General features: G+C 36.3%; 3 protein-coding genes across 3 annotated transcripts; all 3 read right to left on the bottom strand.

Moving 5' to 3' along the window:
* Positions 1–157: 157 nt before the first annotated feature.
* retsat.2 (retinol saturase, tandem duplicate 2) lies at positions 158–8,873 on the bottom strand. The gene is made up of 11 exons (XM_079836197.1): positions 8,622–8,873; positions 8,015–8,197; positions 7,617–7,858; positions 6,044–6,245; positions 4,704–4,901; positions 4,366–4,485; positions 3,486–3,624; positions 3,253–3,362; positions 2,839–3,005; positions 2,578–2,737; positions 158–438 (listed from the first exon to the last, which is right to left on the bottom strand). Exons 1-11 carry the CDS (start codon positions 8,779–8,781, stop codon positions 293–295), a joined length of 1,827 nt encoding a protein of 608 aa, XP_079692323.1. The 5' UTR covers positions 8,782–8,873; the 3' UTR covers positions 158–292.
* A 743-nt stretch (positions 8,874–9,616) lies between these two features.
* LOC307127855 (C-type lectin domain family 4 member E-like) lies at positions 9,617–20,310 on the bottom strand. The gene is made up of 7 exons (XM_079819325.1): positions 20,165–20,310; positions 18,183–18,266; positions 17,912–17,968; positions 17,761–17,838; positions 17,311–17,447; positions 17,071–17,189; positions 9,617–9,990 (listed from the first exon to the last, which is right to left on the bottom strand). Exons 1-7 carry the CDS (start codon positions 20,229–20,231, stop codon positions 9,846–9,848), a joined length of 687 nt encoding a protein of 228 aa, XP_079675451.1. The 5' UTR covers positions 20,232–20,310; the 3' UTR covers positions 9,617–9,845.
* A 197-nt stretch (positions 20,311–20,507) lies between these two features.
* On the bottom strand, positions 20,508–23,850 carry LOC307127840 (C-type lectin domain family 4 member C). The gene is made up of 6 exons (XM_079819305.1): positions 23,686–23,850; positions 23,290–23,388; positions 23,115–23,177; positions 22,565–22,630; positions 22,112–22,248; positions 20,508–21,793 (listed from the first exon to the last, which is right to left on the bottom strand). The coding sequence occupies exons 1-6, from the start codon at positions 23,753–23,755 to the stop codon at positions 21,605–21,607; spliced, it is 624 nt and encodes a 207-aa protein (XP_079675431.1). The 5' UTR covers positions 23,756–23,850; the 3' UTR covers positions 20,508–21,604.
* Positions 23,851–23,950: the final 100 nt, after the last annotated feature.

The following is a 23,950-nucleotide window of genomic DNA, read 5'->3' on the forward strand; positions in this document are numbered from 1 at the left end:
CATTTAACCGAATATGATTTGTTTCCCTTTAAAAATAGATTTGATATTATAGTAGAGTTTTAAAACAGTAAGGCACTTGGTCAATCACACAGATCCTCCTTCTCTTCTTCTCCAGAGCCATATCTGAGATATATATGTGTGTGTGTGTGTGTGTGTGTGTGTGTGTGTGTGTGTGTGTGTGTGTGTGTGTGTGTGTGTGTGTGTGTGTGTGTGTGTGTGTGTGTGTGTGTGTGTGTGTGTGTGTGTGTGTGTGTGTGTGTGAATGATTATGAAGATTATGTGCTACTGATACTTATTCTTTCTTCTTGTTGTCGCAATTCTTGATTTTTCTGGCGAGACCAGTGGCATCCAGGTGAAGATTACGGTTCAGGATGACAGAACCACACGTCAGCGCTCCTGCCAACGCTCCAGCAAAACCACACAACATCATATCCTGACCTGCAAGCGAAGTACAGATTTGAAAGAGGGACAAGGGGACAAACCAAAGATCGCAGGACCTTCACTGAAATGCACTTTAGCTATTCTTCATTTTAAACAGCAACTACAAAAATGCAAGGCATGGCCCATGTCTCAAAATATACTTTTGGATGGTATACATATGGACTTGCATGCATTAAGGTAGGGGGTTTGTGAGTAGATGAAAAGCTAAGGGATGTAATTTAGTGTGATGATTATCAAATAAAATCCTGTAATTTAATGAAAAAACTGTATAGTCTGATGTACTTCACATTTCAGAGTGAAGAAATCATTTGATTATTATAAATGTATAATAATTTAATTATAACAATTATAATTTTTTTTTTTACAATACAAATTTCATTCATTCTTATAATTAGCATTAAAACTACTTATGAAAGCTGGCTTCCACCACAGAATCAAAAACAAAAAACATAATTCCGAGTTTATCTCACAATTCTGAGAAACAAAGTCAGAATTGCGAGTTTATATCTTACTGAATTCTGAGATATAAACTAACAATTACAAAGAAAAAAGTTGCCACAATTGACTTTTTATTTTGTGGCAGAAACAAGCTTCCATAAATACTTATACTATAAATAAATACTACTTATAATAATAATATATTTTTTATTAAAAATATTATCATCAACATCAGAGAATCGTGAACATGGCAATAATTGAAGTGTTCACTTGAAATCTCAAGGAGTACTTCAATTAAATATTTTACATCTTAAGCCAGGGACACACCAAGCCAATGGTCAGCCGTCGGGTTGTTTTTTTTTTCGGTGTGTTCCGCACCGTTGGCTCTAGTCAGATGCCGTTGGGTTTTTTTTTAGCCGATTCAACATGTAGAATCACCGTCGGTGAGAGAAAGAACTCTGATTGGCTGTTTAGTTTAGCAAACGAGTCAGTGCACGAGAACGAGCAAAAGTCATGACGGCACAGACATATCTGCTTAAAGGGGTACTTCACCACTGGAAAGATGAATGTGTATTTAAATTGGGTAATTTATGTAGTAGAAATGTGAAATTATTTTAAAAGTTGATGCCTTCTAGACTGAGAAAAGCCAGAAAATTTATTTTTGGCTCATATGCATGAAAGACAACAACTCCCAGAATGCACTTGCTTCGCTGCCCTACAAGGCCACTCCCAAGCCACGCCTAACGGTTACATCTCTTGCCCACAGTGGCACCACCCCACCGTTGTTTTGATTTTTATAGTAATAAAATAATTTAGTTCAGTTAGAGAACAGACACTACAATTAACACAGCATGAGCCGAATGAGTGTCGCAGCACAAACGCAGCAGGAGTCAGATTTCATTCATCAGAGAGTGAGGAGCTGACAGACCAGATGATCGCGGAAGATTTGGTTTCAAAGCGAAATGCGCCAATTTAAGTGAGTTTGTCATTGTACCGTTTTGTTGTTGTGTTTTCATGAACCCATAATTCATGCAACCCTCCCCCGAAATTGAAATGAGCACGGACGACCAGCATTCATTCACAGCCTCACAGTCATTCACGGTGCGTGTCCAGTCTGGCGCGTTTTCAGTTCATGCCTATGGAAGCTTAACTTTCATAGGAATTCTTTAAGAACACTCGCTTTGCTCCGCACTGCTCCGTTAGGAATGTCCGTGCGGCCGTCTGTGTCTTACATTCTGTGAGTGAGATCCCACCCCCATGGGCGGGTTGAAAACATGCGGAACTAGCTCCTACTACTGGCTGTAGTCTCGATATTTTTTTTTCCAGACATAGAATACATAAATCTCTCGTCTCAGGGGGATATGAGGGGGGGGAGCAGGATCATTTGAATATACTACCGGGTTTCTACTGATACAAAGCTTAATGCTAAATCGCTGAAGTAACCCTTTAAATAGACAGTTATCTCCTTTACACGGAGGCGCAGAACACATGTGCTAGTTGACAGTCGCCTGTAGTCGTTTCGGTGTGTTCAAGCTGTTTTTTTCCCCCTGATGCAGGTGACGCAACAACACAGTCGGCTTTCATAAGCGCTAGTTATTTGGCGTCGGTTTGGTGTGTCCCTACCTTAAGCGGTTCGGCTGACAAAAAAGTTTATGAAACCATGCATTAAGACAAACAGGCAGAATCAGATGCACTCACCTGTGAGGAAAAGGTTTTTAATGGGTGTCTGTGGTCTGATGATGGCATTTAGTTCAACACTGAAGCGAGGAATTCCGTGATCAACTCCATAGATCTCTCCTTTAGGAGCACCAATGTAATGCTGGTTTGTGATTGGGGTGCCTGCATCCACAAATTCAATCTACAGATAGAGACAGACAAAGGGGTGTATAATAAAATGAAATCAAAATGAAAAAGAAAAATGCATTTTAGAGACAAAGACCATGTTTGTCGAGTTCATACCCTGCCCTTGATCTTAGGAAAGACCTCAGTCACCGCTTCTAATATGTTATCGATGAACGCCTGCTTCAGCTCCTTATAATCTGTGCTTCTGTTCTTCACTTTGTCATCTTTCCACTCTTCAAACCATTCATAGTTAGCAAAGCTAACAACAGTCAATGTGGATTTACCTGCAGGCGAAACATATTTTGAATTTGATGATGCATCAAAGAGAATTGTCAGTTATTTTAGTGGATAACCTGTAATAACTGTTTTATTTACATCACATTCGTACGTTTTGTGTGGTCAAATGTGGACAAGCTCAACACTGGATCCCATTTTGTCCACTTGTGATTGGATCAACAAAAAGCTTAATTCCAGATTAAACATTTGTGAACATTTGGATATCTACTTATCTACTCTTTTTTTTCTCTCTACCTGGTTTTCTTTCTGGCCAGGTTGGGTCTTTGGCAGAAGGTGAGGCCACAAAAATCAGAGGGACTTTTTTAGAAGATTCTTCCCTGCTCCCCTTCATGTAACCCTCCATCCTGGAAGAACAGCAGACATGAGACACATAATGAGAGCTGGGCTGATTTTATAGTAGACAATAGGTTATGGAAAACACAAAATTGTGATTACATCCTATTTAGGATAGGTAAGTTCACACTCACAGCTCATCCAAATTGTTCTCACTGAAGAGAAATAAATTGTCCGCTTTTAGGCCCAGCTCCTCCTTTGTCCCATCCACACCAATAAAAATACTGAGCCCACCATCTCCGTGCTGCACCATGCTCAACTGCTTCTGGATCGCTGCACAGTACCATCACAAAAAGACCACACAGAACACTCACATTAAAAGGAATACTGCACAAATGTCACAACAACGAAGTTTCAACTTTACTGATGCATGTTTTAATTTCAAATATATGCTTTATTTATTTGAAAGGATGCTAGCATTGCTAATAACAATGTTGTTGTTTTTTGTCAACACTGTATTGCAATGATGATCACATAAATAAAGCATATGTTTAAAATATGTTATACAAAAATTATTAATACACTGACTTAATAATAATATTTAATTCATAATATTTTGTAATGCTAACACATTAAGGAGACTTTCAAATAAATGTCCTTTATTCATTTGAACGTTCCTAATTACTATTATTATTATTAATCTATATAGTCATATTATTAACACATTTCCAAGCATTACAGTACAACAATCACAACTTATTATTATTAATATAGAATATAATATTTTATTTTATTTTATAGATATAATTTTTTTGTTTTAAACTTACAAATTGTTAATTAAATAATTATTGATGATTAATAATTATATAAAAATATGTTGTTGTACTGCAATGCTAACATTGATTGATCTTTCACATAAATAAAATATAAAGTATAAAAGGTTAACATTTTTAAAACAAAAATGATTGAGATACTGCTATAATAATAACAAAATCTACAATGTGCAGTACATCCATTAGCTCTCTGAGAACCTTCGTCTTTAATAACTTTTAATAAACTTAGGCTCTCTCTCACCAGGCATAGTCTGCACATCTTTAGGTAGGAGATGCTGGTATGTATTAAAGATTCCAGCATCTGAGATCACTATGGGAGCGTGTACATGCACCTCCTCCTGCCCCTTCAGAACACTCACGCCTGCAGAAAGGCCAACAAAACAATCCAGTCATTAAATCCACAGAAAACACCTTTAAACATGCACGTCTTGCAAATTTCTCATTTAAATTCAATCAATTGTAAAATGTGTAATTCACCATAGGGAAATTTATAGTACAAAAAAATTCAGCAAGAAGCTAAATGAGCAGTGCTACTGTATATTCTCATGAAAGAGTTGTGTGGGAAGTGGGACATGTTACCAATAGCCTCTTTAGCGTCATTGAGGAGTATGCGGTTGACAGGTGCTCTAACAAGCACAGCACCTCCTGCCTTCTCAATGATGGGAATCATGTGGTAGGCGATCTCACTAGAACCACCCTTTGGGTACCAGGCACCATTCATATAGTGGCATACAAGCAAACTGTGCATGGAAAAGCTTGCTTCTTTGGGCATTTTACCTGTTTACCAAACACAAAAACCAAAGATCAGTCAGCAGCTGTGAGCTATGTCCACCAAAAAAAAAAAATCCAATGCTTATTAACTAGAATTGCAAAGGGTAGACATGCAACAACAAGCTAGGGCTGGTCCGAATACTATTTTTTGAGCTTCAAAGCTTCGGTAGTAATTAACATTACAGGGGCTGAACATATTCTTCTCTCTAATAAAAGCAGGAATCTCGAGAATTGGCACGCCTCACGCATACTCCGAGAACGGACACTGCACTAGTGATACAAAACACACAGGTCTGTTACGTCCCAGTTTTGATATATTATAGTAGTAAAAATAATTTTACAATTAAAAACTGAACGTGCCACGTGAGCCGAACGAGAGTCGCAGCAAAAACTGCAGCAGGAGTCAGATTTCATTCATCACGAGAGTGAGGAGCTGACAGACCAGATGATCTCGGAATATTTGGTTTCAAAGCAAAACGTATAAGCGCCTATTTAAGGGAGTTTGTCATTTTACTGTTTTGTTGTTGTGTTTTTCATTAAGAATAATAGGCTAATGGACCCACAATTCAAGCAACCCGCCCCTGAATTGGCAAACTGAAAGTAAACTGCGCACGGCTGCATTCGTTCACAGCCGCTCAGTGCACAAGCACTGTAATGTGACGGTGAAGGAAAATTTTCTAAATGGGTAAAAAGGCTAATACATTTTGATTCTATTATTCTATTTTCCACACTGTCAAACCAATGCAGGTTAACCCAAAATGCAAGCTCAGGCATGCGCTTCTTCCATATAAGCTCATGCAGTTGTGCGCTCTAGACAGAGAATACGCCATTGCAGGGAACACTGAGAAGCAAATATATTTATTAAGTATAACGAGGTTGGGTCCCTATTCAACTGTCCATCCTATTAAAAACTGCTAGGCTATAAAATAATAAAAAATTAATAAAAAAAATAGTATTGTATCTCGCCAGATTTGATATGCCAGGTGGGATGCTGGGGGATGCCAGGTGTGCGCAAAGAAAAAAAAATTAAGATTCAAATCCCAAACTTGAAAATCGAATATCAAGCCATCGAACGAATATTCGAATATTCTGGTCCAGCCCTACAACAAGCTGATACCTTAATTTCCAATCAGACCAGACTATCTCACCATAGGTCCCAAAGATGTAGCACAACACAGCTCTCAGGTCCTTATTCTGTGTGAGCCCATTCACCACATCTGTCAGGCTGCAGGACGCATAGCGGAAAAAGGTAGAGAGGCGGTTGGCCAGGCCTGTGTGCACCAGGAACTTTGCAAGAGGAATCGGGAGGAGCTTCAGCAGAACCATGAACCATACGCCATTCCCAACTTTCTGACAGGAGCATTAAGAATCAGGGTTACAGATTGTGCTTTACTCCATGTCTTCATGAAACTCTTTAATGAGTATGCGTGTTTGAGTATGAGTCTAATCAATATCTAAAGCCGCATTTCCACCGCAGAAACTATGGGGCTAGGGACTTTGAGGGTGGTACTCTGTGTGCTTTGACTGTAGGGACCAGGGTCTTAATGAAGTTCCGAGTAAAAATAGCGAGGTAGTACTTTTTCAAAGTTCAGGAACTTTCGGGGGTGGGACTTTGACTCCACGTAGCATTTTATTTCAACCAAGTCTGTTGCGGTGCGTGCAGTAAGAGTTGTTTGCTATTTGAATCAACAATGGAGTTTAAAAAATACGACAGATGAACTGACAACAAGGTTCAGGCTTCATTAAGCTTATAAGCAACAGGTCTGGAGGAAAAAATGTGCCTGGGAAAAAAAGTTCCTGAGATACATTATTCTGGGTAATTTTGGTGGAAATGCGGCTTAAGTCTAGCCTTTCTAACTAATGACTTTTAGTGTAGTGCATTAACAATCATCAAAGCGTCAAACAACAGAACTTAATGAAGTCTGTGCAAGCATGCAGTGTCCTCATTCCCCCTTTAGAGAGATGTCATATCTGTGGCTATGATTGTGGGGGAAAGGTTATGCAAACAGAAATATACAGTCATCAAGACATTTCTTCTATTAACTCCTAAGGGCATTAAAATACCCTAGATTTTTAGAGGACTGAATGGCTTCAACTAAAAGTTTGGAGTCACCAGGTCAGTAAGATTTAACATTAACAAAGATTAATAAATGCTATAGAAGTATTGTTCATTCTTAGTTCTTATCAACTAAAGAAGTTAATAACTAACAAATGAATCATTATTGTAAAGTGTTACAGATTTGTCTTTCTTTTGGAAATACATTTTTATTCAGCAAGTATGCTTTAAATGTATCAAAAGTCACATTAAAGCATTTATAATGATAAAAAAGATTTCTATTTCAAATAAATGTTGTTCTTTTGAACTTTCTATTTATCAATAAATCTAAAAAAAAATGTATTAATGTTTACAAAAAAATATGAAGCATTGATAATAAGAAATGTTAGTAAAGCACAGTGTCTTCAGTGACGCTGAAGACTGGAGTAATGATGTCTTAAATCCCAGAAATACTACTGTTTGTACTGTATTTTTGAACAAATAAATGCAGCCATGGTGAGCATATTAGACTTCTTTTTTTTTTTTTTTTTTTTTTGCAAACTTTTGAACAGTAGTGTATATATTTGAATAAAATCAGCTTCCATATTAACAGCATATGGAAATAAACTACCCCTGTATTTTAATATCTAAACCACCTACTAAACAACACAATCCTTGTTTCTCACCTTGGAAAGTCTCACATATTCATCAATGGCCTTTTCCTCCCCTGGGAAGCACTTCTTCAGTTCGTCCATGTAGCGTTGCCGTCCACTGTAGATGGGGTATATGCGCCGATTTTCTGGTGGACCCAGGAGCACTTTATCATAGGGGTTATCCATGGGCTCCCACTGCAGCTGCCCATTGGTCAACTGGTCAATCACACAGCGAAGTGGCTTGTGATCCAGCAGTTCCCCAATATAGTGGATACCTGAGGCAGGGGAAAGGCATTCAAACCATGAGGAAAACAATGTGTGCGATTTTGAAGGTGAAGTATATATGGCTATGATAAATGGTTAAATAAGACTCCATAAATGTGCTTATCTTTGTCAAAGCGAAACTCTTGAGGTACAAAATGCATTCTCACCAACATCAAACTCAAAGCCTTGCTCTGTGAAGGTGTGACAGCATCCTCCAGCCCGGTCATGTTGCTCCAGAACCAGAACCTTCTTACCAATTTTAGCCAACAGAACAGCAATTGCTAATCCACCAATCCCACTGCCAACCACTATTGCATCCAAGTCCTGGGGGACCTTACTGGCCAGGAAGCCTGGATGTGGAAACAAATGTGACAAATGTAACAAAAGTTAGACTATTTTAAGGTGTTTCATATAAAGCAAAAGTGAATCACTTAATGCAGGAAAAAAATTTAAGCACATACACACACATATACATACATACATATATATATATATATATATATATATATATATATATATATATATATATATATATATATATATATATATATATATATATATATATATATATATATATATATATATATATATATATATATATATAAACGGAGAACCAAGGGGTCAGTTAAAGGTAATTCATTTAAAAACTTAGAGCACACACATAAGATTTAATTTGACAATACTGTTAAGCATAGCTCAGTCGTATTGTCCTATTGCCAATCAAGCATTCTAGACAGTGCAGTAGAGCGTAAGATGATATATAAGTTAACTGACCTTGTTTTAGGACTTTATTCTTCAGCTTACGGTCAAACACCATGGGCTTCAACGGCTCGCGCGTATCGATACCAAAAGGGTTCGGTCCAGACGTCCCCGACAAATATTTGAAGACAATGGCCACTAAAGCCAAAGAAATTAAGACGACCGCAATCCACATGTTGTGCTTGTGAGGTGCCAAAAGCTCTTAACTTATGTGCTGACAAGTACAGTCAAAGATACTTCCTCACACCACTTGACTCCTCCTCCGACGACGATACTGACCAATCACAATATTTGTTTTAAACAACGTTTTTTGCAGCGGTGTGCGGAGATATGTTTTATGTTATTATTAGATATTGCAACTTCGAAGTATTTTCTCGTTCCGCGTTTCGTCTCATCAAGACCTAACCAGTCAAATAAATAATTTGTCATAGTAGGCTATAGATCATCGCATGTTGTTGTTGTTGTTGTTTTCATTTCATATGGTAATTTTTTAATACATAAATAAAATGATCTCAAATACTATTCTCACATTAAACAGACTCTTCTTAAGTAGGCTAAATGACAGGCCTACATAATCTGCTTTCCTCTTATTATGAATAGCCTATGTGCTTTATCTGTTTGTTTATTTAGTCAGTCTTTCTATAAACAACTAAATTGAGAATGCGTGGTTTAGCTAATGAATTAGGACAGAAAAAGGGGATATGGACGTGTTATTTAACAGAAATATTTTAGCTGTTGTGCATTCAAAACATGAATATAATGAACATAAACCGTAAGCTATACTGTTCAAACATATGGATCAATCTTTCAGCAATAGCAATTTGTTTCTGATTGCTGTTGTCTGAATGAATTCTTATTTGTGGCATGTTCAGAACCAGGTGAAAGTTCTATGCAAATGTCCTGGCATTATTTGCCACAACATTTCAGCATTTTTACTTTTTACAAGTTTGGAATAGAAGTAAAATAGGCTGCTAGGCCTATACAACAGAATTGGACACAGCAACCTTGTAATATGCATTACACAGGGTGTAAATGTATGTCTTTATTTACAAACATTATGGAATGATACATGTTTTTAAAGGCCTAGGTTAAGCCTAGCCTACTACAATTCAACACTCACTCGCAGAAAATGACGACATGGTTTAAAGTTGAGCCTATAAAGATAACTGCTTATATCTAAATACAAGCAATAAACCTAATCTCTCTTAATTATTAATTTAGATCTCTGTCTGGAATGGATCACTGTGGAGAGCATGGAATCTCGCAGATCCTTTTCTCTTTCCTCAAGCAAGAAACGTCCCCCCATTTCTCTCCCTTTAAGATAACACAGTCTTCCCCATGCAAAGGATTTTCGACTTTCCAGTCATCTGGGGGTGACTCCCATCTAAAATGAAGTGGATTACATGTATGAGATCAAGAACAGATTTAACAAACACTCTTAAAAGAAAAGGTTCTATATAGTTCTGTCGCATCCAAAATAAAAGTATGTGTATGTGTGTGTACTGAATTATTACATATATTTGAATACACATACATACATGTATATATATTAAAGAAATATTTGCATGCATACTGATTTATATTATTTATATTATATATACATATTTTAAGTAAATATATATATACACATGCATGTGTATCTATTTATAAATATATATATATATATATATATATATATATATATATATATATATATATATATATATATATATATATATATATATATATATATATATATACATATATATATATACACAGTACACATACATATTATGTAAACACAAACTTTTATTTTGTGTGCGATTAATCGCGATTAATCTTTTGACAGCACTATTTCTAAGGAACCACAAAGGGTTCCTGTATACCTTTTAGAGGTTCCCATCATTTCATGAATTTAGTGTCAATTAATTAATTTTGTTTAATTATTTTTTTATTTTAATTACATTTAATGGATTAAGGGGCTCATGAACATACTTTATTACTATAAAAAATAACCCATTTAACACAAAAGTATTATGCAATCATTTAAGACATTTCTCCTTATATAGCCTATAGGACTTTTTTGGCATAAAGCATTCTTTAAAATTAAGTCCCTATATATATAAGGACCTATAAGGACCCTATATACTGTAAACCCTAACAGTCAAAATAATAAATTGGTTTGAGTAGAGCCAACTCAACTTAAACAAATAAGTTCAATCAAATGAACTTTTATGAGTATTTAGAACTTTCTTTTTCTTTTGAGTTCACAAAACTGCTTATAGTTTGAGAACAGATATACAGTATCTCACAAAAGTGAGTACACCCCTCACATTTTTGTAAATATTTGCTCATGCTCTGGGGATCATGCTCTGCTTCAGTATGTCAGTACAAGATGCTATTCATGGTTTTCATGGCATTCATGGTTCCCTCAATGAAATGTAGCTCCCCAGTGCCGACAGCACTCGTGCAGCCCCAGACCACGACACTCCCACCACCATGCTTGACAAGACACACTTGTCTTTGGTTGCCGCCACACACGCTTGACACCATCTGAACCAAGTAAGTTTATCTTGATCTCATCAGACCACAGGACATGGTTCCAGTAATCCATGTCCTTAGTCTGCTTGTCTTCAGAAAACTATTTGCGGGCTTTGCATCACCTTTAAGAGGCTTCCTTCTGGGACGACAGCCATGCAGACCAATTTGAGGCAGTGTGCGGCGTATGGTCTGAGCACTGACAGGCTCCACCTTTTAACCTCTGCAGCAATGCTGTCAGCACTCATACGTCTATTTTGCAAAGCCAACCTCTGGATATAATGCTGAGCACATGCACTCAACTTTTTTAGGTGAGCATAGCGAGGCCTGTTCTGAGTGGATCCTGTCCTGTTAAACCGCTGTATGGTCTTGGCGTACTGCTGCTCCGTTTCAGGTAGGGATGGCTGACGCGAAACTGACGTTTCGTCACTTTATCGAGATCCCGAAGCGCAGATGTTTCGAAACACTGCTCCAAACTGTGATTCGAAATACCCATGTCACGTGACTATGGCTAAATGAAGCTTCAAGTGTTTCATCAGGTGGCGCCTGTCGAAACTGCGTTTGATTGAAAGGGGCGGGAACAAACCACACAGTCACACATCTGTATGAACCTAATTCCCCATAGTTTAAAAGTGAAGTTAATCCATCTTCATCTCGTGGGTTTTTGTGAGAGGAGAGAGATTTTGTGATAGAAGTGATTTTCCCTCATTTGTATGTATTTGCTAAAAAATATTTGTGCAACAAGTGTCCCTTGTAAGAGGATTTTTTCAAAGGTTGGAAAAATTATATGTAAAAAAAGAAGTCGCTAAGTCCTTCAACAGCAGAGCAAATCATATTTTTTATTAAAAATGTTATGTAACAAATGTGACACATTGTGGCTTTATTTATTTTATTAACGTTCATTTTTCATGACCAAAAAACCCCCTATATTTATTCACAATGAGGAGGCTACAGGTTACAAAACCAAAATCATGTAGTTGTCAGACAGATGTTAAAGGGGTGGTAAAACACATTCTTTTGAAGGCTTGATTGCGTTTGTGGGGTGCACTGTAACATGTGTTCATGCTTCGTTTTAAAAAAAATTGCCTTATTTGTCATATATTTGACCTTTATTCTACACTGCTCTGTCCCTCCTTGTAAAACGGTCTGATGCTTTCCGGGTTGTATGAAGCCAGTCCCTCAAAAATACGCAGTGGGCTCTGATTGGTTAGCTGGCCCAGTGTGTTGTGATTCGCTAACTGCAGTGCACGTCGGAAACGTCACGCCCCTTACCGGAGGCTGTGCTTTGGTCATAGAAACAACGGCGTCAATAAAACCATATGAGCCCGAATCAGACCCAGAACATTTGAGTGAAGATGATCGAGCAGAACCTGTTCAGTCCTCAAGAGTAAAGACTGCGGATCTATAGTGATCGCTACTGAATGGCACTGTTACTTTTGTATTTTTAGAACGATTATAGCCAAATATCTGTCGCAAGAACTAACCCAAAACGAACACTAAGCACTGGCTTTAACTAGTAAGTTAGCCAAATCACACACAGAACCATGTTTAGCATGCCTGTAGATAAACAATACATAAAAGCTCTAATCAAAGAATCATTTACACTAATGCCAGGTTTGCTGTTGAGATTTTAACGTTAGTGTTTGTAACGTTAGGTGTTCGTCGGATAACGTTAAGTATGAATGAGCATTTAACAGACTGGTTTGCAGAACAGTGTTGTCATCTGTTTACTTCCTTGCTACAACCTATTACAGGAAAACACATCGATGAAAAATAAATCAGACTTACAGGTTGTGGCCCGTAAACAGCTTCTGTTTGTAAATCCAGCTTTCAGGACAAGCCGTTGTGCATATCCTGTATTGAACTCGCGAAGTTTGTGGAAGTTTGTGTTGTCCTCCGTGAAATGTGCAGCGCGCGCGTCGTGCATCCACGCACCGGCAGTGTTTTTTTCACGCAGCTGACGTTGTGCAAATCTGGCATTGAAATCGCGAAGACGGTGGATGTTTTCCTCTGTTAGATGTGCTTAGATGTTAGATCTCCTCTGCAGGGAGCCCTGCGCGCGCCTGATTCCCCGCTGACTCAAACACATGTGCATATAACATGCTGTATGTTAAACGCTCTGCAACGCACCCCCGTCCCAAGGAAGGCTGAACAGAGCAAGTACCCCAGACCTGCAATCCGGATGAAAATAACAGCGTTTCCTCGGCATCGCGGCAACAACACTCCAGCCTACTATACCACAACAGCGCCGCGATACAAAATGGCCTCACCCCCCCTTATTTAATATTCTCGGAGGAGGGGTTTATGTAAATATTGAGCCTGTTGATGTCACCAACCCTGGAGGAATGTGTGTAGTCGCCTACTGGCCGTTTGCTGTAGTTCTTAGAAACTGATTTCTTTAAAAGCAAATATCTCCCTTTGCTTTAAACTTTGAACGTTGTAACTTTGCAGATGTTGTTTATGCTCAAGCAGCAACATTACACGCTAGCTAAAGTTAGAATAGTGAAATCGTGGTTTACCACCCCTTTAAAAAAACTATAAAAGATCAACACATGCAAGTGATCACTAGGTGTCGCCGTAGAGACGGGTGTCGGATTGATTCGAAGCTTTGAAACAATATCGCACATTTGCTTGTGTTTCAGTGCTTCACAAAACCTCGGTCTGCCCATCACTAGTTTCAGGGTGTTCGGCAATCTTCTTATAGCCTAGGCCATCTTTATGTAGAGCAACAATTTTTTTTTCCAGAACCTCAGAGTGTTCTTTGCCATGAGGTTAGGGTTGCCACTTTTGGTGCGGCAAAATAAGGGACACCCATTCACGACAATTTCAAAAATGTAATTTTTTTAAATTAATTTACTTAAATTATGACTATATTATCATGTAATTATTTGTCCCATTTTTATCCAAAAAAAATGTTTAAATGTCATAAACTTTATATGACAGGATTATTGGTTATGTATGATTATAGCGTAGCTAAATTATAAATTAATAATTACATTTATTAGGCTATAATCTATTAATTAACCTGTCTAAAAAATAATAATTCTGTCTGCCAAGCTCTGATAATCTATGGAATATTAATCCATTAAAAAAAACTATAGGCTACCTTTAGAAGCACAGATGTGTCTGTCACCGCTGTTGCTTTAAGTCAGTCAGTCTGAGCAACTGAAATGCTTCTCACAAAGTGTGCAGTTGGCCTGAGGTTCATCATGAGTTACTGGACAGACCCATTGATACCTTTTTGATATTCAGCTCTATATCTGGAGATCCTCTTGCGTTTAAACGGTGGACGCACGCGACGCGAGCTCGACATGTTTTTAAAAAACGCGCAAGTTTACAGGCACACACACGGCACAGCGCATGTTCTCGAGACTCCGCCGCTATGACAACAAAGCCGCTAAAACGCAATCACGCACAAATGAGCTCCTGTACTACTTATTGTGAAATTGATTTGTTGATATTTGCTATCAGTATTCTCCACACTGCAAAATCCTTGTGTGTTTATTGAACTATGTGTGGACCTATGTAAAATACGGAACAAATCGCGTCCCGTATTGGTTTGATACTGAACCAAGCCTGTAGTGCTCCAGTCAGAAATTGAAGCTTTCGCGCCTCGTATAGCTCCTAAACCCCGCCTCTCCATGTATTTGAATGGGCGCGAGACACACTAAACAATTTAATTACACTTCAAATAATTGTTTCCTAAAGATGGTTTCTGTCATTTTAGGCAGTTTTTATTACAATAATTTCATTTCAAGTGTTCGTTTTTTAAATAACTTTAGTTTTAGTGAGTTATTTGATGCTATAAAAACGGGGGGTGTGACGTCATGATTGACAGCTGAGATTGACGGCTTCTCTGAGTGAAGTTGTCACTGAGGCACTAACGGACTTTTTTCTGGATTTTTGGGAGGAGATTGGAGCTTTAGCTTTAATTTCTACATTTCCATAACTGTTTATTTCACACCAACATAATTAATTGTTCTGCATCTGCGAGAGTGTGGGCGGGCTTTTGATAATCGCGCCTCTACTTCCTGTTCTCTACTGCGCAACTCCGGTCCCGAGATCGCTACTGCGCAGACTCGGTCCCAAGATGTCAGCGCCGTGAGCGGGCCTATGAAAGCTTCAACTTTGGTCAGCGGAAGTCAATGAAGTCGCGTCGTCCATATTTTTTTTACGGTCTATGTACGGAACGCGTCATTTTGCTTGTAAATACGGGACGATTCCGTATTTTACGGGACGGGTGGCCCTACATGAGGTGCCATGTTGAACTTCCAGTGACCAGTATGAGAGAGTTTGAGAGCGATAACACCAAACTTAACACACCTGCTCCCCATTCACATCTGAGACCTTGTTACACTAACGAGTCACATGACACTGGGGAGGGAAAATGGCTAATTGGGCCCAATTTGGACCTTTTCACTTAAGGGTGTCCTACTCACTTTTGTTGCCAGCGGTTTAGATATTAATGGCTGTGTGTTGAGTTATTTTGAGGGGACAGCAAATTTACAAAAGCTGTAGGCTAATATACAAGCGGTACACTCACTACTTTGCATTGTAGCAAAGTGTAATTTCTTCAGTGTTGTCCCATGAAAAGATATAATAAAATATTTACAAAAATGTGAGGGGTGTACTCACTTTTGTGAGACACTGTATGTTAGCATATCTATTATATACGCTATGTTATATGTTAAAATTGTGTTACCAATTAGCAAAGTAGCATTTATTGAATTAGTTAGTTCAAACTAGCCAGAAGGCTGCATAAATATAGCCTAGAAATCTAGACGCACCCTAGCGGCAGCAAATATAATTAGCAGCCAGGGCGTCTAGCAACTCTCCGTTGGCTTGCGAGCTGGAAAAACCAAACTCTAGTCAGGCCAATCACATTGTGTCGGTGGGCGGGCTTAACATAATGACGGCAGAGGTCCCACAGCCATGACTCTGGAAGTCTTGGAGCTTTTCTTTTGAGAAAAGAATGGCACTGAAGTCATTCTTAAAAAAGGAAGATGTGTTCGGAGTTTTGCCAACCGGATATGGCAAAAGTTTAATCTATCAACTAGCTCCGCTTCATCTTCTTTGTTGCTCTGGTTGGTTGTAGCACATTCCTATTGCGTGCAAAGGGAATTTGAAAGACAGCTGTTTATCCCGCCCCTCAGATTGAGCCCTGACAATGGTGTGTTCCCAGACCAGGTCTGGCTTGTCAGGCTAGCATAAATAAGCTTTCCATTGATGTATGGTTTGTTATGATAGGACAATATTTGGCCGAGATACAACTATTTGAAAATCGGGAATCTGAGTGTGCAAAAAAATCGAAATATTGAGAAAATCGCCTTTAAAGTTAGCAATGCATATTACTACTAGTAATATATATATATTTTTTTTACAAAATTTACAAAATATCTTCATGGAACGTGATCTTTACTTAATATCCTAATGATTTTTGGCATTAAAAAAAATCGATTATCGATCATTTTGACCCATACAATGTATTGTTAGCTATTGCCACAAATATACCTGTGCTACTTATAACTGGTTTTGTGGTCCAGGGTCAAATTTAAGTTAACATTACATGATAATTTTAAGATTAATGTATGAATAAGCTTACTAAAATATTTCAAGTTAATTCAATTCAATTCAAATTTATTTGTATAGCGCTTTTCACAATACACATTATTAAGTTAAGAGTTAAGAGCAATTAAAATGTATAAGTACAAAATAAAACTGCAAGTCTGCATGTTCTGGTAACTTAAACTTTAAATTTCTTAACTAAAAATTTTATGTAACCGATTAACTCAAGCTTTTTAAGTTTTGCCAACTTATTTGGGTTTACAGTGAACCCCATTGAACTTTTTTCATGTGTTGCCAAAAAAACAAAACAACTTAATTGGTTTGTGATTTGTCTAGTTACAGAGCTAAATGTCCTGACACAGACTTTTAAAATGATACTTGCGAGAGGATGTTGTTTAAGGGGGTGTTGTCCACCCAAAGCCACACTCCCTCTGACTGGCTGTCGGTCAAGCCAATCCAGTGGTAGTCATGTAGATCATTTACTCTTTCAGAGAGAAATTCCTACAACACAAAAAAGTTGCCGTTGTCTTGTGTAATGAAACCAAAAATGTATTACATTTTTAATAGCAGACTATAAGCATCTCTTTCTCTCTATCATTGTCACATTGCTCCTCATCTCTACCTGTTGATCTTTTTTGTTGATAATGACCAGGTCTCCACCCAGATCCTGACAGCGTTCTCTGCTACTGTTCCAGTCCATGGTATCAGTGGAGAAAACATAGAATCTGCCCTTGTTCTGGACCCATTTCTCTTTTAAATCTGCATCAACATTTTAGCTATGTTAATAAAGATCTACAGGAAGTTTACACACTCAAGCAAAAAAAAAAAAAAAAAAAAAATCTGAGTGTGTGGTTAAGCTCGAAATAGAATTGAGAGAAACCAGATAAGTGAGAAAGAAATGAGATATTTACATATTTACTTTTCTGTGCTACAGTTTTCAAATGAAACTGCTAATCTGACCCATGAAATGACAGTAAATACAGTAAAAGTACAGCAGTGATCATACTCCTGACACATATTTTGTTTCCTAATTCATGCTGAATGCAAATCATATGACGTATCTTTACTATACCTGAACAGTTTGATAGACTGTGGTTTTTAATATTCATGGAGTTCTTTTTCATTATTGGTTGAGAATATAAATGAGAGCCTGGAAAAAAGGGAAATTGGTGAGATGCTCAGAGTTGTGTGACTGCTTTGGACGTAGAGAGTAAATGATTTACCTGAGTTTAAGCAGTTTCCTCTTGGTTCACAGTGCTGATTAGCATTTTTGGTGTGATCTGTGAAGCATTGCGGTGTAGTGAATATGAAATTAATGATGCAAATACTGCTGATATTTAATACACACAGTGGGGTCCGACTAAGACCACACTGAAAATCTAGGATTTTTCAAAAACTTATTTCAACCTGAAAGTATATAGGGAAAGTTACAGTGCAAAGTTTAGGTCAATAATCAAAGAGCCAGAACACAAATGAAATGAAATGGCTACTTACAAAGGTATGCCAATCCCGCATTGGCCAGCAGAGACAGGAAGAGGAGAACAGAGGCTTGCCTCTGAATTCGTTCAGAACAGTGCCCTGCATATAAGCAATACGAAACATTGAACCAGTGTTATTTTATATTGTTTATCAATATTTTGAGTTATAATATTATATTTTCTGTTTTAATTTTAGTTTAAGCTTGAATAATTTTGAAGTCTGTTTTTGACATCGTTTTTTTAATAAGTCATTAACTTAAATAGTACATTAATTTCAACTAAATGAAAGTGAGAAATGTGGCTTTGGCAACCAGCTAAAATAAAATAGTTTTAAGTTTTTGTATTTATTTTTATTTCAGTTAAAACAAGGTTTTTTTTTTTATAGTTTTAGTTTTAACTAACCCCGCATTGGACCAATTACAGAAACTGTAATTTTCATAAAGTGCATAATCCTAGTTACATAATATCTGAAATAAAATGTATTTATATAATCAATACTGCACCCACATTATTACACTGTAAAACATAATAAGTTGACTTTACTTAGAAAAAGTGAGGAAACCGATTGCCTTAAAATTTTCAAATAAAGCAGAGTATTATTTTTTTGTCGGCTAAACTTAACAAAATTTGTACAGAAAACTTGAAGTGTACTTAACTCAAAATTATTAGTTATGTTAACTTGTTATTAGTGCTCACATTACTAGGAAAATATTAGGAAACCGATTGCCTTAAAATTCTCAAGTAAGCTGAACTCAAAAAAATAAGTGAAGACAAAAAGCAACAACTGAACTCCATTCAACACTTATTTATTACTTATCAATAGTCTACAGGTACTAAAAACAATTAAGTAAGCATTATTTAATTGCATTAAGCTGTTCTTACTTAAACCGTTTAAGTTTTGTCAACTTAATTCTATCTGGGATCTGAGGAAGTGTACTCCCAGAGTGCATTGTGGCATGAATAAATTAATTGCTTCGTTTTACTATTTTTAGCTTTATTTTACTATTTCTTTTGTCAGTATAACCCGAATAATGACAGCAAGTAAAATAGTAAAGGTCGTATTAATAATAAAAATTAAAAAAATAAATATATATATATATTTTTAAATCCTTGTTACCATTGTTGTGTTTTGCATGCTGAATGTTGAAGTCTGTGTGTGAAACACTCAAGCATGGTCAAATGATATTGTGACAAATATAGAGGTATTATATTAACTCAATTAAAAGGTTATGCCGTAAATATTAGCAAAAATAATGTTAAAAGATCATTATTTGACATTAAAAATAGTTATATTATACATCATTAATTGACAAATATTTTATATATATATATATATATATATATATATATATATATATATATTTATTTATTTATATATATATATATATTACTTCCCTTCTTTTGAAATCATACAACTATGATTTCTTGTTGCATTGCTGCATTAATGGGAAGTTAATTACTATAATATGAATGAAGTTCCAAGTGTCCAACCAAAGGGAACACTAATCATAATTATGGTGAGAGGAAGTGGAGGAAATGAGCGATAAGTCTATACAAAATTGCACCACCTCAAAAACACTTTTCCCGCCCGCCCGTCCGCCTGCTTGTTTTTTTGCTTTGGCAAAATGGTACTCAAACAATTCAAGTAATGTTTACTTGAGTTTTCTAAGTAACGAAGGCATAGCATGCAAATAGTTCAGATTACTTAATTGTTTTAAGTAAGTTCAACAAATTATTGGACATTAAGTAAAGTTTACTAAAAAAGTCTTAGTAAGAACAACTGTTGGATTTTACAGTGAAACATTACATTATATGTATATTATAATATATTCTGAACCATTTTGGATTTATATTTTTGCCTCCACAAGATGATTTTTTGAATCTGTTGAGTTTCTCATTTGTTAGTCGCTGTGGATAAAGGCATCTGCTAAATAAATAAAGGAACATGTAAATATAAAAAGGACATTTTTCATTCATGGACAAGAAAAGCACACTTACTTTTATCTTTATCTGCTGATGTCAGTTCTGAGTCTGATAAATAATTGAAATAAATTGTTTTAGGCATCTTTTGTCTGAAGAGAGATATTTAAAGCAGTGAAGAGAGAACTGAAGCACTCAGATATCGTGAGAAAATAGCCTTCTCTGAAAAAAGGCAGGTTTCTGTTTTCGGATTTATTTAACCACACCGACCAAATAACTGTGCATGCAAAATTTCCTGCTTATTAGTGGTGTATGTTTTCAGATCGTATGTTTTATCTTTTGTACCAACGTCGATTAGACTTTTAAATAAGTACTATGTATTTTTATACAAGTAATGTTTTTTTTTTTTTTTTTTTTTTTTGAGTGTGTATGTCTTCAATCAACGTGGGCACCAGAGTCCAAGACAAATTTCCCCATTGGGGACAATAAAGTTCATTGAATTGAATTGAATTAAATTGAATTGAATTGAATTGAATTGAGATACCTAACATGTCTTTTAATTTTGCATCATTTTGCAAAATTGATTTGTTCTTTTATAGTTGGTATTGACAACAGAAAAATCCTTTGATAATGGTTTATGGTTAATTGTACAAATTGTTTAGGATAAACCCATTGAGATGATTAAAAAAAGTTTAAAAAAACAACAACAGCAAGTTAATTATACAACAACAATGATGATGAGATTTAAAAAGAGAGATTTCATAATAAAGTATAGCTAGAAAATAAAATTGTATTGCCATGGAAGACAGACCAGGATTAGCTGCAGACAGTTATTCAAAATAGACAGGGTTAAAAGAATTTACAGGCTCTGCACATGGTTAATTAAAATAAAAAAAATACAATAAAGAGGAATCTGTAATTATTCACTATAGACATAAATCACAAAAGTTGTACACAATTGTCATTAGAATTTAACCATATCAAAAACTACTTGAAAAGTATGACATTTCAGTAGATTCTCATATCAAACATGGAATAGGATGGAAATGTGAAAAGAAGTATACATTAAAGGGTCCCACTTTATATTAGGTGGCCTTAATTACTACATAGTAGTACAATGTACTTATTGTGTTCATATTGCATTTAGAAAACCCTTGTGCTGCTATTGAGGTGGGATATGGGTAAAGTTAGGGACAGGTGTGGTGTTGTGGGTAAGTTTAAGGGTAGGGTTGGGTGTAAGGGAAGTGTGAACAGTGTAATTATTGTAACTATACAGAAATTAATTACAGATGTAATTACATGCAGGTAATTTTTAAAATGTAAGCACAATGTAAAAACATGTATGTACACAATAACTGCATTGTATCAAATGATTGATTTAAATGTTTGTACATAGTAGTTAAGACCACCTAATATAAAGTGGGTCCCAAAAAGGTATATCAAATAAGACTATCAACCTCCTATATAAATGAGGGCACCGTTAACAAAAAGTCAACCATAAAAATAAAAGCTCTAGGTCTACTGAAGGCATGGGATCTCACAAATGCTCCTCTCTTCTCTCAAGCAAGAAATGTCTTCTTGTGTATTTCCTTTGAGTACAGCACAGTTGCGTTGTTTGGAATCCAGATCTGCCCAGTTCCTATCACTGTTCCCAGCCCAGTAAAGATCCGATTCACCAGCAAAACATAGTCTCCGAGCAAGAAATTCCTGGGTAAAAAACACACCATATTCTGTCTTTATCATAAAATGATTTATGTATGGCTTTACAAACTAAAATATCTATTATAGCAATCTTACTGTTTTACAGTAAAAATAAAAACACACAATGTGGGTTTTCACACCTGGTCCCACTTCTCTCACATTTGTTTCTATTTACAAATATTGGTTTCATTTGTCATTTTCAGTGAAATCTTGTGTATGGCTTTATCAATGAAAATATATTTTATAAGAACAATATTTTATGAGGCCAAATTTCACATGTGCAAAAACACGCACAACAGGGATAATACGCACAATTTTTTGTACCTTCTCTTCTGTGTTGTTAATAAAGACCAGATCACCACCCAGATCCTGGCAGTGCTTTCTGCTGGAGTTCCAGGTCTTGTTGTGGTTGGAGAAAACATAGAAGCTGCCATTGCCTTTTAACCACTGCTCTGGCAAATCTACAGAGAAGGGTTTTTTTTTGTAGATATAAAGAGGAAACACACTGTACGTCTGTTTCAGGCCTGTGGTTTAGCTAGAAGCACATTTGTAGGTTGGAAAAAAACGGAAGCCTTGCTGAACTGCACCTTTACATACTAAAACAAGGTTCAAACATATTTTGGAATGACTCAGTGTTAAAAACACAAAAATAGACATATGGCAAGAAGACCCAGACAGAAGCACAGAGCATTCAAGAATATATATATAAAAAAAGTAATTAATTGTGGATTTTGAAGATAATACACCAGTATGTTGAAAAACAAGACATAGTTTTACCTGGGCAGTAATTTAATGATATCCATTCCTCCTCATAAGTGCACCCTGGACTACTTTGTTCATGGTCTGAATAGGGGTGTGGGGAATGAGAAAAATCAAGGATTACTATCAAAATTAACCACACTCAAAAAAAACATTTCAGCCTGTTTATAAGATTTACGAATGTTTAAATTTATGAAAACGAATCACATAGCCTAAACTAAACGACGTCCATTAAGATTTATACAAAATATTTTGTTAAGCTCTAGTTTTGTTTTACTCATTTAAAATTCTTCATTCGTAATATGACTAATATGCAAGGATTATTCCATTCAATTTGGAATTTTACTATACTATTGAAATTCGTGAATCTTAAAAATGGCGTGAGGGCGGGACAACCTGTAACTCACAAGATATCACAGCAATAGCAAACCACAATCAAGGCACGCCCTACTTTTTTTTTGCTCTCAAAGCCATTTAACTCAGTTATATGCCAACTTCTATGCCGACTTTGGGACATTGTCAGTAGAATATCAAATAAGATGAGAGCACATAAAGATGAATGATTTACCTGAAATTGAGCAGTTTGTTACTGGCTCACATTGTAGCAACATATTTTTGTCTTTAGTGAAATCTGCAAAAGTAAGAACAGTGAAAAAAAAAAAAAAATGTAGGCTATATGTAAATGTAAATATACCTCTGATACATGCAACGTAATAGTTTCTGTAAAATCTGAGGATACTTACACAAGTATGCCAGGACCCCATTAACAAGCAAAGATAGGAGGAGAACAACAATAACGGCATAGATGAGTCTACATTTCTTCTCCCTGGTAGATTTCCTACCTACAAAATAAAATACATTGTAAAATTGAACAACACTTAAGAAAAATCTATAGAAATAACTTTAACTCATTACATTAAAGCTTTACACAGCACTCGTACCAACAAGGAGTAAGTAGCCTATACATTGTTTCAGTTATACATTACCAATACGAATTGACACAACTGTTGCTGGTATACATACTTATTTAAAAAGAATACAGACTTTACCGTCTTCTTTAACCTTTTTTTGGGCTCAAACAAGCCACAACCACAAATTAGTGTAGTGAATTATTAGGAGAAAATGAATCAAGAACTTACTTTCAAGTGAATCCTTTTTCTTCCATCTAGTGTTATCATAAATATGATCAGACATGTCATGTTTGGGCATTGTTGTCAAACAGAGATGTGTGCAACAAGAAAGGTGGTGAAGTGAGATCAGGCTGGTGGCGAAGACACACTATTGCAAACTCAATTGTCACAGGCAAGCTTTCTGGCGGGCTCTGTGGTACCTGATGTGAGGTGAGTGTCATTGCAAACTCAGTGTCATTTCCTGTCAACATTATTGGTTATTATCATGATAGAT

Source organism: Gobio gobio (genome assembly GCF_949357685.1).
Source record: "Gobio gobio genome assembly, chromosome: 1".
NCBI lineage: Eukaryota > Metazoa > Chordata > Actinopteri > Cypriniformes > Gobionidae > Gobio > Gobio gobio.

Excerpts from the sequence above, each read along its gene's own strand:
- retsat.2 (XM_079836197.1), bottom strand. The coding sequence starts at position 8,781 with ATGTGGATTGCGGTCGTCTTAATTTCTTTGGCTTTAGTGGCCATTGTC. Across the intron at positions 8,198-8,621 it reads GAATAAAGTCCTAAAACAAG|GCTTCCTGGCCAGTAAGGTC; the intron begins GTCAGTTAACTT and ends TTCCACATCCAG. Across the intron at positions 2,738-2,838 it reads TTCCTAAGATCAAGGGCAGG|ATTGAATTTGTGGATGCAGG; the intron begins GTATGAACTCGA and ends CTCTATCTGTAG.
- LOC307127840 (XM_079819305.1), bottom strand. The coding sequence starts at position 23,755 with ATGCCCAAACATGACATGTCTGATCATATTTATGATAACACTAGATGG. Across the intron at positions 23,389-23,685 it reads GAAAAAGGATTCACTTGAAA|GTAGGAAATCTACCAGGGAG; the intron begins GTAAGTTCTTGA and ends TTTATTTTGTAG. Across the intron at positions 21,794-22,111 it reads TTAACAACACAGAAGAGAAG|GAATTTCTTGCTCGGAGACT; the intron begins GTACAAAAAATT and ends TTTTTTACCCAG.
- LOC307127855 (XM_079819325.1), bottom strand. The coding sequence starts at position 20,231 with ATGCCTAAAACAATTTATTTCAATTATTTATCAGACTCAGAACTGACA. Across the intron at positions 17,839-17,911 it reads AGGAAACTGCTTAAACTCAG|GCTCTCATTTATATTCTCAA; the intron begins GTAAATCATTTA and ends CCTTTTTTCCAG. Across the intron at positions 9,991-17,070 it reads CCCTTAAACAACATCCTCTC|ATGGGAGTCACCCCCAGATG; the intron begins GCAAGTATCATT and ends ACTTCATTTTAG.